The 15671-nt window shown below is 43.4% G+C and overlaps 1 protein-coding gene and 4 long non-coding RNA genes across 7 annotated transcripts; 2 read left to right on the forward strand and 3 right to left on the reverse strand.

The window, feature by feature from the left end:
• Window positions 1-291: 291 nt before the first annotated feature.
• Window positions 292-9097, forward strand: LOC118381604 (casein kinase II subunit alpha'-like; the record flags this gene model as incomplete). The annotated part of the gene is made up of 5 exons (XM_052505058.1): window positions 292-318; window positions 621-721; window positions 2633-2781; window positions 8217-8301; window positions 8614-9097. Coding segments are annotated over 4 exons (348 nt in total), but the record flags the coding sequence as incomplete, so codon positions are not given.
• Window positions 735-2617, reverse strand: LOC127921356 (uncharacterized). The gene is made up of 3 exons (XR_008108793.1): window positions 1995-2617; window positions 1575-1749; window positions 735-1329 (listed from the first exon to the last, which is right to left on the reverse strand). It is a non-coding gene; the product is annotated as an uncharacterized LOC127921356 (long non-coding RNA).
• Window positions 2833-3647, reverse strand: LOC127921355 (uncharacterized). 2 transcript variants are annotated; one of them, XR_008108792.1, is made up of 4 exons: window positions 3506-3647; window positions 3139-3238; window positions 2975-3026; window positions 2833-2914 (listed from the first exon to the last, which is right to left on the reverse strand). It is a non-coding gene; the product is annotated as an uncharacterized LOC127921355 (long non-coding RNA). The 2 variants fall into 2 exon arrangements; XR_008108791.1 differs by having other exon boundaries at window positions 2975-3014; window positions 3123-3238.
• A 1644-nt stretch (window positions 9098-10741) lies between the features above and the next one.
• Window positions 10742-13708, reverse strand: LOC127921357 (uncharacterized). Of its 2 annotated transcripts, none has more exons than XR_008108795.1 (2): window positions 12069-13708; window positions 10742-11982 (listed from the first exon to the last, which is right to left on the reverse strand). It is a non-coding gene; the product is annotated as an uncharacterized LOC127921357 (long non-coding RNA). The 2 variants fall into 2 exon arrangements; XR_008108794.1 differs by having other exon boundaries at window positions 12026-13708.
• A 40-nt stretch (window positions 13709-13748) lies between these two features.
• Window positions 13749-14816, forward strand: LOC127921358 (uncharacterized). Its single transcript, XR_008108796.1, has 3 exons — window positions 13749-13894; window positions 14453-14549; window positions 14683-14816. It is a non-coding gene; the product is annotated as an uncharacterized LOC127921358 (long non-coding RNA).
• Window positions 14817-15671: the final 855 nt, after the last annotated feature.

Raw genomic sequence — 15671 nt, forward strand, 5'->3', positions numbered from 1 at the left:
TGATCAGGTACACACACACACACACACACACACAGGACAACTATGATCAGGTACACACACACACACACACACAAACAGGACAACTACGATCAGGTACACACACACACACAGGACAACTACGATCAGGTACACACACACAAACAGGACAACTACGATCAGGTACACACACACAAACAGGACAACTACGATCAGGTACACACACACAAACAGGACAACTACGATCAGGTACACACACACACACACGACAACTACGATCAGGTACACACACACAAACAGGACAACTACGATCAGGTACACACACAGGACAACTACGATCAGGTACACAAACAGGACAACTAACACCACGTACACACACACACACCGCTCCACACTACACTAGTCCATGATACTATGCTTGTATGTAATACCACAGTGTGAAATGGCATCATTGGGACCAGCCACTAGTGAGGTCATCACTTCTTCTATTGTCAAACATCCCTGTTTTTTATTTATATATAATTACAACTAAATGACCACATGAATACACACTATGAACACGGTTCATCTTTGACGTAGAAGGTGTGGCTGTATGCTAGATGTGTGTCTCAACGTTCCTCTGACTGTCCCCATGTTGTGTCCAGCTGGTCCGCATCGCTAAGGTTCTTGGGACAGATGAGCTGTTCGGCTACCTACACAAGTACCACATTGAGCTGGACACGCGTTTCAAAGACCTCCTGGGACAGTAAGTACCACTAGGGGGCGTAGCACAGGGCTAGCCTGGCCCCTTCCTCTGTTCGTCCTCTCGTCAAGTCTATTGCTCATTTGAAAAGCCAAACAATTTGACAGAGCACTGATATGCCAGAAACAGACTGTTACTCGGGTGGGTCTGCTGTTGAGGACTCCTGGGGTGGTATTCAGTGGCTCTATTGGGATTTGTTTTAGTACAGTGGGTGGGCACTGTTTGTTTACACGGAGCACATACCACTGTGCTAGCCTACCGTGTGGAATGTTTCAGATAGAAATAGATTGTGTAGAAATCCACATCCCAGTGTTCTGTTGTTTCCGTGTTACCCTGAAGGACATGGAATACAAAGTATAGATCCAATCACCTTCACATTTTAGCCTCCCAGTCTCTCCTTTTATTGGATGTTTGTTCCCTTGGGGACGGCGATACTTGTGAAGCGATGTGTCAACATACCCCCCTCGGAACGCAACCGTAGCGTTACATTTTCAAATGTTAAACTAAATAGTGTTTCTTATTGGACCAGATCAAGCAGTACCTCCCTGTTTCTTATTGGATCAGATTAAGCAGTACCTTCCTGTTTCTTATTGGATCAGATCAAGCAGTACCTCCCTGTTTCTTATTGGATCAGATCAAGCAGTACCTTCCTGTTTCTTATTGGACCAGATCAAGCAGTACCTCCCTGTTTCTTATTGGACCAGATCCAGCAGTACCTCCCTGTTTCTTATTGGACCAGTTTAAGCAGTACCTTCCTGTTTCTTATTGGATCAGATTAAGCAGTACCTCCCTGTTTCTTATTGGACCAGATCAAGCAGTACCTCCCTGTTTCTTATTGGACCAGATTAAGCAGTACCTCCCTGTTTCTTATTGGACCAGATCAAGCAGTACCTCCCTGTTTCTTATTGGACCAGATCAAGCAGTACCTCCCTGTTTCTTATTGGACCAGATTAAGCAGTACCTCCCTGTTTCTTATTGGACCAGATTAAGCAGTACCCTCCTGTTTCTTATTGGACCAGATCAAGCAGTACCTCCCTGTTTCTTATTGGACCAGATTAAGCAGTACCTCCCTGTTTCTTATTGGACCAGATTAAGCAGTACCCTCCTGTTTCTTATTGGACCAGATTAAGCAGTACCTTCCTGTTTCTTATTGGACCAGATTAAGCAGTACCTCCCTGTTTCTTATTGGACCAGATTAAGCAGTACCCTCCTGTTTCTTATTGGACCAGATCAAGCAGTACCTCCCTGTTTCTTATTGGACCAGATCAAGCAGTACCTCCCTGTTTCTTATTGGACCAGATCAAGCAGTACCTCCCTGTTTCTTATTGGACCAGATCAAGCAGTACCTCCCTGTTTCTTATTGGACCAGATCAAGCAGTACCTCCCTGTTTTTATTAGACCAGATTAAGCAGTACCTCCCTGTTATTGGACCAGATCAAGCAGTACCTCCCTGTTATTGGACCAGATCAAGCAGTACCTCCCTGTTATTGGACCAGATCAAGCAGTACCTCCCAGTTTCTTATTAGACCTGATTAAGCAGTACCTCCCTGTTTCTTATTGGACCAGATTAAGCAGTACCTCCCTGTTTCTTATTGGACCAGATTAAGCAGTACCTCCCTGTTTCTTATTGGACCAGTTTAAGCAGTACCTCCCTGTTTCTTATTGGATCAGATCAAGCAGTACCTCCCTGTTTCTTATTGGACCAGATCAAGCAGTACCTCCCTGTTTCTTATTGGACCAGATCCAGCAGTACCTCCCTGTTTCTTATTGGACCAGATCAAGCAGTACCTCCCTGTTTCTTATTGGACCAGATCAAGCAGTACCTCCCTGTTTCTTATTGGACCAGATCCAGCAGTACCTCCCTGTTTCTTATTGGACCAGTTTAAGCAGTACCTCCCCCTCTCCTCCCCGCAGGCAGACAAGGAAGCGCTGGGAGCAGTTTGTTCAGACAGAGAACCAGCACCTGGTGACCCCTGAGGCCCTGGACCTGCTGGACAAGCTGCTACGTTACGACCACCAGCAGAGACTGACCGCTGCTGAGGCCATGCAGCATCCATACTTCTGTAAGATACACACCTGTCTGTCTGTCTACCTGAGGCCATGCAGCATCCATACTTCTGTAAGATACACACCTGTCTGTCTACCTGAGGCCATGCAGCATCCATACTTCTGTAGGATACACACCTGTCTGTCTGTCTACCTGAGGCCATGCAGCATCCATACTTCTGTAAGATACACACCTGTCTGTCTGTCTACCTGAGGCCATGCAGCATCCATACTTCTGTAAGATACACACCTGTCTGTCTACCTGAGGCCATGCAGCATCCATACTTCTGTAAGATACACACCTGTCTGTCTGTCTACCTGAGGCCATGCAGCATCCATACTTCTATAAGATACACACCTGTCTGTCTGTCTACCTGAGGCCATGCAGCATCCATACTTCTATAAGATACACACCTGTCTGTCTGTCTACCTGAGGCCATGCAGCATCCATACTTCTATAAGATACACACCTGTCTGTCTAAGTCCAGCAGCATCCATACTTCTGTAAGATACACACCTGTCTGTCTGTCTACCTGAGGCCATGCAGCATCCATACTTCTGTAAGATACACACCTGTCTGTCTGTCTACCTGAGGCCATGCAGCATCCATACTTCTGTAAGATACACACCTGTCTGTCTGTCTACCTGAGGCCATGCAGCATCCATACTTCTGTAAGATACACACCTGTCTGTCTGTCTACCTGAGGCCATGCAGCATCCATACTTCTGTAAGATACACACCTGTCTGTCTACCTGAGGCCATGCAGCATCCATACTTCTATAAGATACACACCTGTCTGTCTGTCTACCTGAGGCCATGCAGCATCCATACTTCTATAAGATACACACCTGTCTGTCTAAGTCCAGCAGCATCCATACTTCTGTAAAGGGGTCTACACAGTCTACTCTAACATTTAAGGCAGAATTTTTGGAACTCGACACAAACAGACCTCTGTCGGCTCGGTTTGAGTAGACTGTGTAGAACCCTTAAGATCAACACACACTGCAGAAGATATGAGCGAGGAGAGGATCTTATTTAAACATTGGCCTTGTCTCTTCCTCATATTTAACTGTGGTACTGCATTTTAAAAGTCCCTTCATCACCGTTCTCTTAATACGGCCTGTTCTGTGGTCTTCATTTAGCCTCCACACCTCTAATAAACAGAGACGTAGATATCAGTCCACCAGGTAATAGGACACTGTCATTGATTTATATAAAGGCTTTTATTAAATAATAAGAGTAAGTTTGTAACAGTGCTGAAGCACAACAGAGCCAGTTACGACTGAAGTATCTGGGATTCAATAGATTGAAGAAAAGGCTAATAGTTTAACACATCAGCCACATGTCATCATCTAAAAGCTACTAGTTTAACATATCAGCCACATCATCAGCTAAAAGCTACTAGTTTAACATATCAGCCACATATCATCAGCTAAAAGCTACTAGTTTAACATATCAGCCACATATCATCAGCTAAAAGCTACTAGTTTAACATATCAGCCATATCATCAGCTAAAAGCTACTAGTTTAACATATCAGCTACTAGTTTAACACATCAGCCACATCAGCTAAAAGCTACTAGTTTAACATATCAGCCACATGTCATCATCTAAAAGCTACTAGTTTAACACACCGGCCACATATCATCGGCTAAAGGCTACTAGTTTAACACACCGGCCACATATCATCGGCTAAAGGCTACTAGTTTAACACACCGGCCACATATCATCGGCTAAAGGCTACTAGTTTAACACACCGGCCACATATCATCGGCTAAAGGCTACTAGTTTAACACACCGGCCACATATCATCGGCTAAAGGCTACTAGTTTAACACACCGGCCACATATCATCGGCTAAAGGCTACTAGTTTAACACACCGGCCACATATCATCGGCTAAAGGCTACTAGTTTAACACACCGGCCACATATCATCAGCTACTAGTTTAACATATCAGCCACATAAAAGCTAAAAGCTACTAGTTTAACACATCGGCCACATATCATCGGCTAAAAGCTACTAGTTTAACACATCGGCCACATATCATCAGCTAAAAGCTACTAGTTTAACACATCAGCCACATATCATCAGCTAAAAGCTACTAGTTTAACACATCAGCCACATATCATCAGCTAAAAGCTACTAGTTTAACACATCAGCCACATATCATCATCTAAAAGCTACTAGTTTAACATATCAGCCACATCATCAGCTAAAAGCTACTAGTTTAACATATCAGCCACATATCATCAGCTAAAAGCTACTAGTTTAACACATCAGCCACATATCATCAGCTAAAAGCTACTAGTTTAACACATCAGCCACATATCATCAGCTAAAAGCTACTAGTTTAACACATCAGCCACATATCATCAGCTAAAAGCTACTAGTTTAACATATCAGCCACATATCATCAGCTAAAAGCTACTAGTTTAACATATCAGCCACATATCATCAGCTAAAAGCTACTAGTTTAACACATCGGCCACATATCATCGGCTAAAAGCTACTAGTTTAACACATCGGCCACATATCATCGGCTAAAAGCTACTAGTTTAACACATCGGCCACATATCATCGGCTAAAGGCTACTAGTTTAACACATCGGCCACATATCATCGGCTAAAGGCTACTAGTTTAACACATCGGCCACATATCATCGGCTAAAGGCTACTAGTTTAACACATCGGCCACATATCATCGGCTAAAGGCTACTAGTTTAACACATCGGCCACATATCATCGGCTAAAGGCTACTAGTTTAACACATCGGCCACATATCATCGGCTAAAGGCTACTAGTTTAACACATCGGCCACATATCATCGGCTAAAGGCTACTAGTTTAACACATCGGCCACATATCATCAGCTAGTTTAAAAGCTACTAGTTTAACACATCAGCCACATATCATCAGCTAAAAGCTACTAGTTTAACACATCGGCCACATATCATCGGCTAAAAGCTACTAGTTTAACACATCGGCCACATATCATCGGCTAAAAGCTACTAGTTTAACACATCGGCCACATATCATCGGCTAAAAGCTACTAGTTTAACACATCGGCCACATATCATCGGCTAAAAGCTACTAGTTTAACACATCGGCCACATATCATCGGCTAAAAGCTACTAGTTTAACACATCGGCCACATATCATCGGCTAAAAGCTACTAGTTTAACACATCGGCCACATATCATCGGCTAAAAGCTACTAGTTTAACACATCGGCCACATATCATCAGCTAAAAGCTAGTTTAAAAGCCACATATCATCAGCTAAAAGCTAGTTTAACACATCAGCCACATATCAAGCTAAAAGCTACTAGTTTAACACATCGGCCACATATCATCGGCTAAAAGCTACTAGTTTAACACATCGGCCACATATCATCGGCTAAAAGCTACTAGTTTAACACATCGGCCACATATCATCGGCTAAAAGCTACTAGTTTAACACATCGGCCACATATCATCGGCTAAAAGCTACTAGTTTAACACATCGGCCACATATCATCGGCTAAAAGCTACTAGTTTAACACATCGGCCACATATCATCGGCTAAAAGCTACTAGTTTAACACATCGGCCACATATCATCGGCTAAAAGCTACTAGTTTAACACATCGGCCACATATCATCGGCTAAAGGCTACTAGTTTAACACATCGGCCACATATCATCGGCTAAAGGCTACTAGTTTAACACATCGGCCACATATCATCGGCTAAAGGCTACTAGTTTAACACATCGGCCACATATCATCGGCTAAAGGCTACTAGTTTAACACATCAGCCACATATCATCAGCTAAAAGCTACTAGTTTAACACATCAGCCACATATCATCAGCTAAAAGCTACTAGTTTAACACATCAGCCACATATCATCAGCTAAAAGCTACTAGTTTAACACATCAGCCAGGCATATCATCAGCTAAAAGCTACTAGTTTAACACATCGGCCACATATCATCGGCTAAAAGCTACTAGTTTAACACATCGGCCACATATCATCGGCTAAAAGCTACTAGTTTAACACATCGGCCACATATCATCGGCTAAAAGCTACTAGTTTAACACATCGGCCACATATCATCGGCTAAAAGCTACTAGTTTAACACATCGGCCACATATCATCGGCTAAAAGCTACTAGTTTAACACATCGGCCACATATCATCGGCTAAAAGCTACTAGTTTAACACATCGGCCACATATCATCGGCTAAAGGCTACTAGTTTAACACATCAGCCACATATCATCAGCTCAAAAGCTACTAGTTTAACACATCAGCCACATATCATCAGCTAAAAGCTACTAGTTTAACACATCAGCCACATATCATCAGCTAAAAGCTACTAGTTTAACACATCAGCCACATATCATCAGCTAAAAGCTACTAGCATCAGCTAAAAGCTACAGTTTATCATCAGCTAAAAGCTACTAGTTTAACACATCAGCCACATATCATCAGCTAAAAGCTACTAGTTTAACATATCAGCCACATGTCATCAGCTAAAAGCTACTAGTTTAACATATCAGCCACATATCATCAGCTAAAAGCTACTAGTTTAACATATCAGCCACATATCATCAGCTAAAAGCTACTAGTTTAACACATCAGCCACATATCATCAGCTAAAAGCTACTAGTTTAACACATCAGCCACATGTCATCAGCTAAAAGCTACTAGTTTAACACATCAGCCACATGTCATCAGCTAAAAGCTACTAGTTTAACACATCAGCCACATGTCATCAGCTAAAAGCTACTAGTTTAACATATCAGCCACATGTCATCAGCTAAAAGCTACTAGTTTAACATATCAGCCACATGTCATCAGCTAAAAGCTACTAGTTTAACATATCAGCCACATGTCATCAGCTAAAAGCTACTAGTTTAACATATCAGCCACATGTCATCAGCTAAAAGCTACTAGTTTAACATATCTGCCACATATCATCAGCTAAAAGCTAAGTCTTTCGCTGTCTCTCTCCATCCCTGTCCATGGACTCAATGCTTGGCAGTGAAGTTCCAGATTTTGCCAATTAAAGGGATACTTTGGGATTTTGTCAGAGGCCATTTATGTACTTCCCCATAGTCAGTTGAACTTGTAGATAATATTTTGATGTTTCTGTGTCCAGTATGAAGGAAGTTAGAGGCAGTTTCGTGAGCCAATGCTAATTAGCGTTAGCACAATGGCTTGATGTCTATGGGTATCTGCTAGCATGCCTGTAGTAGTTAAAGGACATCATTGTAAAAATCCCGAAGTATCCCTTTAAGCCCTTATTCATCTGACTGTAACAGAACTTTATTGTAGAAATCTCACTGTCCCTTTAAACTTTGATCTGTACTGATGAAGAGTGAATCTATCACAATCCCTTTAAACTTTGACCTGTACTGATGAAGAGTGAATTGGAAAGAGATGGTCTCCTGACTACCATGTTCTGTGTCCCTCAGATCCAGTGCTGAATGAACAGACCATCTCCAACACAGACACCAAGGCAATAAGTGGATCCAATGCAACATGATGGACAGAGAGGAGGTAACATACAGACACAGAGTTCTCCCCCAAAGAATGTTGGAGCGGCGCCACCTGGTGGACTGGCAGCGCCACTATGTAATATAAAATACTTCAATATTTATGCGTAGATTGCAAGCAATGTCAGTTACAGGTGTTGAAAACACCTGCTCAGCTGCACCACCTTGATAAATAATCCTGGGGAGAACCCTGACATGTACACATTCTCACACCTGTCCACACACACATACCTGCACTCGCACAGAAACACCCAGATTGTAACAAGCCCAGACTTCCATTCTTTTGATCGTGTCTCTATTCCTTCTTGCCGTCCAGGACAACCTTTGTTACCTCAACTTGTGACCCTTTCGTGGCAGAAACGATCTGCCTCCCAAGTCTACAGCCATACTGGAGCAAGAAGTCAACTTGCAACACACACAACACTCTTGGATTAAACCTAAATCTTTCACAACGTGGGTTCTAGCGTTGCTTGGCCCCAGTCACACACAACGTATCGGATCCAAGCTATGAGGTGTGATATTGCCTCCTAGAACTGCCCCCAAGAAATCCCTGCCCGCTCCTCACCCCACCCAGCTCAACTCCCCTGTTTTCAAATAAGCTGATGTCAGATGTGATACAGAGACTGACTCCAGGTCAGTTTGGCACTGGTGTTGTGCTGTGAGATGTGTGTTGGTCAGTATGGAGCTGCACTGGCCTGGGGTCAGAGCTATAATAGCACTGAGTGGCATGGAGGCTCTTTTCTGCTATGGATAGAACAAATACTATATTAAAGAGAATAAACCATTTTTATTTAAATGTTTTTGTGCCTGTTTTTATTATTTTTATTATATCGATTTCTGATTGATCAGTAGAAACCTAAATACTTACAGAGCAATCGGAGACTTTTCCCACATTTTGTTACGTTAAAGCCTTATTCTAAAATTGATTTCCCTCAATCCTCAAAATCAACAATACCCAAAAGTAAAGACTTAAGATTTTTTTTTAAATGTATTACAAAAGAAAAACTGCCATATTACATTTTCCGTAAGTTTACAGACCTTTTTACTCTACGTTGTTGAAGCACCTTTGGCAGCGATTACAGCCTTGGGTCTTGGGTATGACGCTACAAGCTTGGCACACCTGTATCTCTGCAGATCCTCTCGAGCTCTGTCAGGTTGGATATGGGGAGTATCACTGCACAGCTACTTTCAGGTCTCTCCAGAGATGTTCGACCGGGTTCAAGTCCAGGCTCTGGCAGGGCCACTCAAGGACATTCAGAGACTTGTCCCGAAGCCACTCTTGTGTTGTCTTGGCTGTGTACCTAGGGTTGTTGTCCTGTTGGATGGTGAACCTTTACACCAGTCTGAGGTCCTGAGCGCTCTGCTGCAGGTTTTCATCAAGGATCTCTCTGTACATTGCTCTTTTTATCTTTGCCTCGATCCTGACTAGTCTCCCAGTCCCTGCCGCTGAAAAACATCCCACAGCATGATGCTGCCACCACCATGCTTCACCGTATGCATGGTGCCTGGTTTTTCCCCAATGTGACGCTTGGCATTCTGGCAAAAGAGTTCAATATTGGTTTCATCAGACCAGAGAACCTTGTATCTCGTGGTCAGTCTTTAGGTTCCTTTTGGCAAACTCCAAGCGCACTGTCGTGTGCCTTTTACTGAAGTCTGGCCACTCTATCATAAAGGCCTGATTGGTGAAGTGCTGCAGAGATGGGAGAACCTTCCAGAAGGACAACCATCTCCACAGATGAAATCTAGAGCTCTGTCAGAGTGACCATCGGGTTCTTGGTCACCTCCCTGACCAAGGCCCTTCTCCCCTGATTGCTCAGTTTGGCCGGGCGGCCAGCTCTAGAAAGAGTCTTGATGGTTCCAAACTTCTTCCATTTAAGAATGATTGAGACCACGGTGTTCTTGGGACCTTCAATGCTGCAGACATCTTTTGGTACCTTTCCCCAGATCGTTGCCTCGACACCATCCTGTCTTTGGAGCTCTATGGACAATTGCCTTGACCTCATGTCTTGGTTTTTGCTCTGACATGCACTGCCAACTGTGGGACCTTATATAGACAGGTGTGTCCTTTCATGTCCAATCAAATGAATTTACCTCAGATGGTCTCCAAGTTGTAGAAACATCTCAAGGATGATCATGAGCTCAATTTTGAGTCTCATTGCAAAGGGTCTAAATACTTAAGTAAATAATGTAATTATATTTTTTTATTTTTAATATAAATTAGCAAAAATGTAACTTTTGCTTTGTCATTATGGGTTATTGTCTGTAGTTTGAGGATTTTTTTGAATTGTATTTGATCCATTTTAGAATAAGGCTAACGTAATAGAATGTGGGGGAAATCAAGGGGTCTGTATTCGGAACGAATGATCCAAGTCAAAATATGAACACTTCTCAGATCAGTGTCTAATACATTTCAAAATGTAAATTATAGAAAGTTATAGACGACGTCAGTTTGAATGTGTTGTTTTTAATAAATAATCTGTGAATCCCAGATTATTTCCAGAACATAAAATGTGCAACATTCATGCAATACAAATGATAAAAAGAGTAATGATTAAAATGCAGTCTACAGAAGTCTAACTTAAGCAGGGATGCGTTCAGCAGGTTGTAATACACTGAACACTGCAGATAGAAATGCTATGAATAGAGCTGACACAATTCCACAACGTCGTGCCCTGCTGAACGCAGCCCAGGTAAGTTCTATTCGAAAACCCATCTAAGGCACGCCCACAACACCACCTTTTCTCCTCTACAGCCAATCACACACATTCCTTGTCAAACATAGGAAAGGAGGAAGCTGCTGTGATTAGTCAGCTTTGGCTGCCTGACAGTATGAATTAAGGTTGCCATGGTAGCGTATCTCAGAGGCCTGTCGTTTTATATATATGGGTGTGTTCCTCTGGCCAGATGTTGCTGATGCATTCCAGATCTCACAACGCCTGGATAGGTGTTTAACCGGTCAGATAACCACATGTTATATCGGTCTGGTGCCCGACAGCACAGTCAATGAAGTGGCACTCAACCATTGGTTGAGTCCAGCAATGTCTGAGCAGGGAAAGGCGGCCGATAACGTCCATGGACCTGGCATAGAAGACAAAGGATCCCACGTGAGGCGGAGGCAAGGGAAGCTCAGGCCTTCAGCTCAGTCACATCACATTAATACAGCGCTGATATCAAGGGAGCTTGAAGCCCACCAAGGGAGCTCTCGCTCAACACAAAATAACAATCAGAACTGGGTCTGATTTAACCACACAATAAGATACATGTGTTGTTAAATAGTGGTGGAAACCAATACCAGGGAAGATTTATTTTAAGTGAACATTCAGACCAGTCAGAATAGTTTGTCTTTAGCTGGTTTCTGGAAAATAATTCCTTGGTGTTCTTTACGTGTGTTCTGGAATAGAACTGAGTGCTCCTTGGTGCTCTTTACCTGGGGTCTGGAATAGAACTGAGTGCTCCTTGGTGTTCTTTACCTGTGTTCTGGAATAGAACTGAGTGCTCCTTGGTGTTCTTTACCTGTGTTCTGGAATAGAACTGAGTGCTCCTTGGTGTTCTTTACCTGTGTTCTGGAATAGAACTGAGTGCTCCTTGGTGTTCTTTACGTGTGTTCTGGAATAGAACTGAGTGCTCCTTGGTGTTCTTTACGTGTGTTCTGGAATAGAACTGAGTGCTCCTTGGTGTTCTTTACCTGTGTTCTGGAATAGAACTGAGTGCTCCTTGGTGTTCTTTACGTGTGTTCTGGAATAGAACTGAGTGCTCCTTGGTGTTCTTTACCTGTGTTCTGGAATAGAACTGAGTGCTCCTTGCTGTTCTTTTTATCAAAGCCAAACGCTTAAAACAATCAGCTCCATGAAAAGGAGATACAAAACTAATACCATAGACATTCATTGTTTTTTGTCCTGAAAATAAAAACAGACAAATTAAATAACTTACAAATTCCATGACATGACCCTGTGGTTGTTTCCAGAAGTATAAGAAGCAGAAGCTCAGTTTTACAGACATGGGCTGCAGTGGTATAATGTAGGCTATGTCCCCACTGGGCACAGACGTCAGTTCAACATTAGTTTTCATTTATACTTGGTTGAGTTGTCAACATGAATCCAATGTTAAATTAACTAAAAATGTCACCATGACATTGGATTTAGGTTAAAAGATGGGTGTAAAATAGACTAAATTCCCATTGGTTGATAACTTTCTCATCCAATCAGTTTTCCACATTGATTGAATTTCATCACGTCATTTTTTTTGGTTGAAATGCTGTAATAACGTTGATTCAACCAGTTTTTGCCCAGTGGGTATTTTATATGATACAGACAGACAGGGTTGGGCTCAATTCCATTTCAATTCCTGGTCCTTCTGTAGCTCAGTTGGTAGAGCATGGCGCTTGTAACGCCAGGGTAGTGGGTTCGATCCCCGGGACCACCCATACGTAGAATGTATGCACACATGACTAAGTCGCTTTGGATAAAAGCGTCTGCTAAATGGCATATTATATTATTATAATTCCAGTCAATAGAGAAAGTAAACCCAATTCCAAATGTTCTTTATGGAAGAGAATTGGAATTTGAGTGTACTTCCTGAACTGAGCTCAACCTTGTAGCCAGGTTAGCTGGTGGTTACAGCAGGGGAACATCAACTAGATTCAGCCTCAGGAACATTTTTACATTCTTCAGCAGATGTTCAGAGGTTTGGAAAACATCATTAGAGATTATTTATAGACTGCAAATTGACCACAAGAAGCCACAACACATATTTGACAAAAAAAAAAAACCTTTTTCCATTTGTATACGATCACATGTATCTCTGTTATGTGTTAGGGAATACTATGGAACACGTTTCTAAAATGTCAAATCTCTTGCAGCTGATTTGCTGGTGTTTTTACAGTATTTTTAAATTGGGGGTGTGGCCAAATAAAATCACTGCGGGCCCCTGGGTTCCAATATTGAGGTAACTTGAATGTGAGTAAAGGCAAGGGGATGGGAAATGCAGCAGCAGTAACCTAATGGGCAGGTGAACATGCCTCAAAGACACGCATTGGATATATGTGTCGTTCACTGGAGATGTAGTTATGTGACGTACAGTATCTGGTCCATACAGACGGACATATGATCCAGGGGGTTGAATATGAACCCCAAGGGAGATATCATCCAGGGGGTTGAATATGAACCCCAAGGGAGATATCATCCAGGGGGTGGAATATGAACCCCCAAGGGAGATATCATCCAGGGGGTTGAATATGAACCCCAAGGGAGATATCATCCAGAGGGTTGAATATGAACCCCCAAGGGAGATATCATCCAGAGGGTTGAATATGAACCCCAAGGGAGATATCATCCAGGGGGTTGAATATGAACCCCAAGGGAGATATCATCCAGAGGGTTGAATATGAACCCCCAAGGGAGATATCATCCAGGGGGTGGAATATGAACCCCAAGGGAGATATCATCCAGGGGGTTGAATATGAACCCCAAGGGAGATATCATCCAGGGGGTTGAATATGAACCCCAAGGGAGATATCATCCAGGGGGTGGAATATGAACCCCAAGGGAGATATCATCCAGAGGGTTGAATATGAACCCCAAGGGAGATATCATCCAGGGGTTGAATATGAACCCCAAGGGAGATATCATCCAGGGGTTGAATATGAACCCCAAGGGAGATATCATCCAGGGGTTGAATATGAACCCCAAGGGAGATATCATCCAGGGGTTGAATATGAACCCCCAAGGGAGATATCATCCAGGGGGTTGAATATGAACCCCAAGGGAGATATCATCCAGGGGGTTGAATATGAACCCCAAGGGAGATATCATCCAGGGGGTTGAATATGAACCCCAAGGGAGATATCAAGGGAGATATCCAGGGGTTGAATATGAACCCCAAGGGAGATATCATCCAGGGGTTGAATATGAACCCCAAGGGAGATATCATCCAGGGGTTGAATATGAACCCCCAAGGGAGATATCATCCAGGGGTTGAATATGAACCCCAAGGGAGATATCATCCAGGGGGTGGAATATGAACCCCAAGGGAGATATCATCCAGGGGGTTGAATATGAACCCCAAGGGAGATATCATCCAGGGGGTTGAATATGAACCCCAAGGGAGATATCATCCAGGGGGTGGAATATGAACCCCAAGGGAGATATCATCCAGAGGGTTGAATATGAACCCCAAGGGAGATATCATCCAGGGGGTTGGTAGACATCATCCAGAGGGTTGAATATGAACCCCAAGGGAGATATCATCCAGGGGGTTGGTAGACATCATCCAGGGGGTTGAATATGAACCCCCAAGGGAGATATCATCCAGGGGGTTGAATATGAACCCCCAAGGGAGATATCATCCAGGGGGTGGAATATGAACCCAAGGTAGACATCATCCAGAGGTTGGTAGACATCATCCAGAGGGTTGAATATGAACCCCAAGGGAGATATCATCCAGGGGGTTGGTAGACATCATCCAGGGGGTTGAATATGAACCCCAAGGGAGATATCATCCAGGGGGTTGAATATGAACCCCAAGGGAGATATCATCCAGAGGGTTGAATATGAACCCAAGGTAGACATCATCCAGAGGTTGGTAGACATCATCCAGGGGGTTGGTAGACATCATCCAGGGGGTTGAATATGAACCCCAAGGTAGACATCATCCAGGGGGTTGAATATGAACCCCAGGTAGACATCATCCAGGGGTTGAATATGAGTCCCAAGGTAGACATCATCCAGGGTGTTGAATATGAACCCCAAGGTAGACATCATCCAGAGTTTGAATATGAACCCAAGGTAGACATCATCCAGAGTTTGAATATGAACCCAAGGTAGACATCATCCAGAGTTTGAATATGAACCCCAGGTAGATATCATCCAGGGGGTTGGTAGACATCATCCAGAGGGTTGAATATGAACCCAAGGTAGACATCATCCAGAGTTTGAATATGAACCCCAGGTAGACATCATCCAGGGGGTTGAATATGAACCACAAGATAAACATCATCCAGGGGGTTGGTAGACATCATCCAGGGGGTTGAATATGAACCCCAAGGGAGACATCATCCAGGTATCAGAAGAACCATTCTGTTTCCCTGCAGGACTGCTGTCATCACAACAATCCACTGATCTGTTGGACTGTATGACCATGATATAGGATGCATCCCACATGGCAGCCTGTTCCCTTCATAGTGCACTACTTTGGACCAGGGTCCAATAGGGTAGTGCACTACTGTTGACCAGGGTCCAATAGGGTAGTGCACTACTGTTGACCAGGGTCCATAGGGTAGTGCACTACTGTTGACCAGGGTCCATAGGGTAGTGCACTACTGTTGACCAGGGTCCATAGGGTAGTGCACTACTGTTGACCAGGGCCTATAGGGTAGTG

The sequence above is a fragment of the Oncorhynchus keta genome, unplaced genomic scaffold (assembly GCF_023373465.1).
Source record: "Oncorhynchus keta strain PuntledgeMale-10-30-2019 unplaced genomic scaffold, Oket_V2 Un_contig_2207_pilon_pilon, whole genome shotgun sequence".
In the NCBI taxonomy this organism is placed as follows: Eukaryota; Metazoa; Chordata; class Actinopteri; order Salmoniformes; family Salmonidae; genus Oncorhynchus; species Oncorhynchus keta.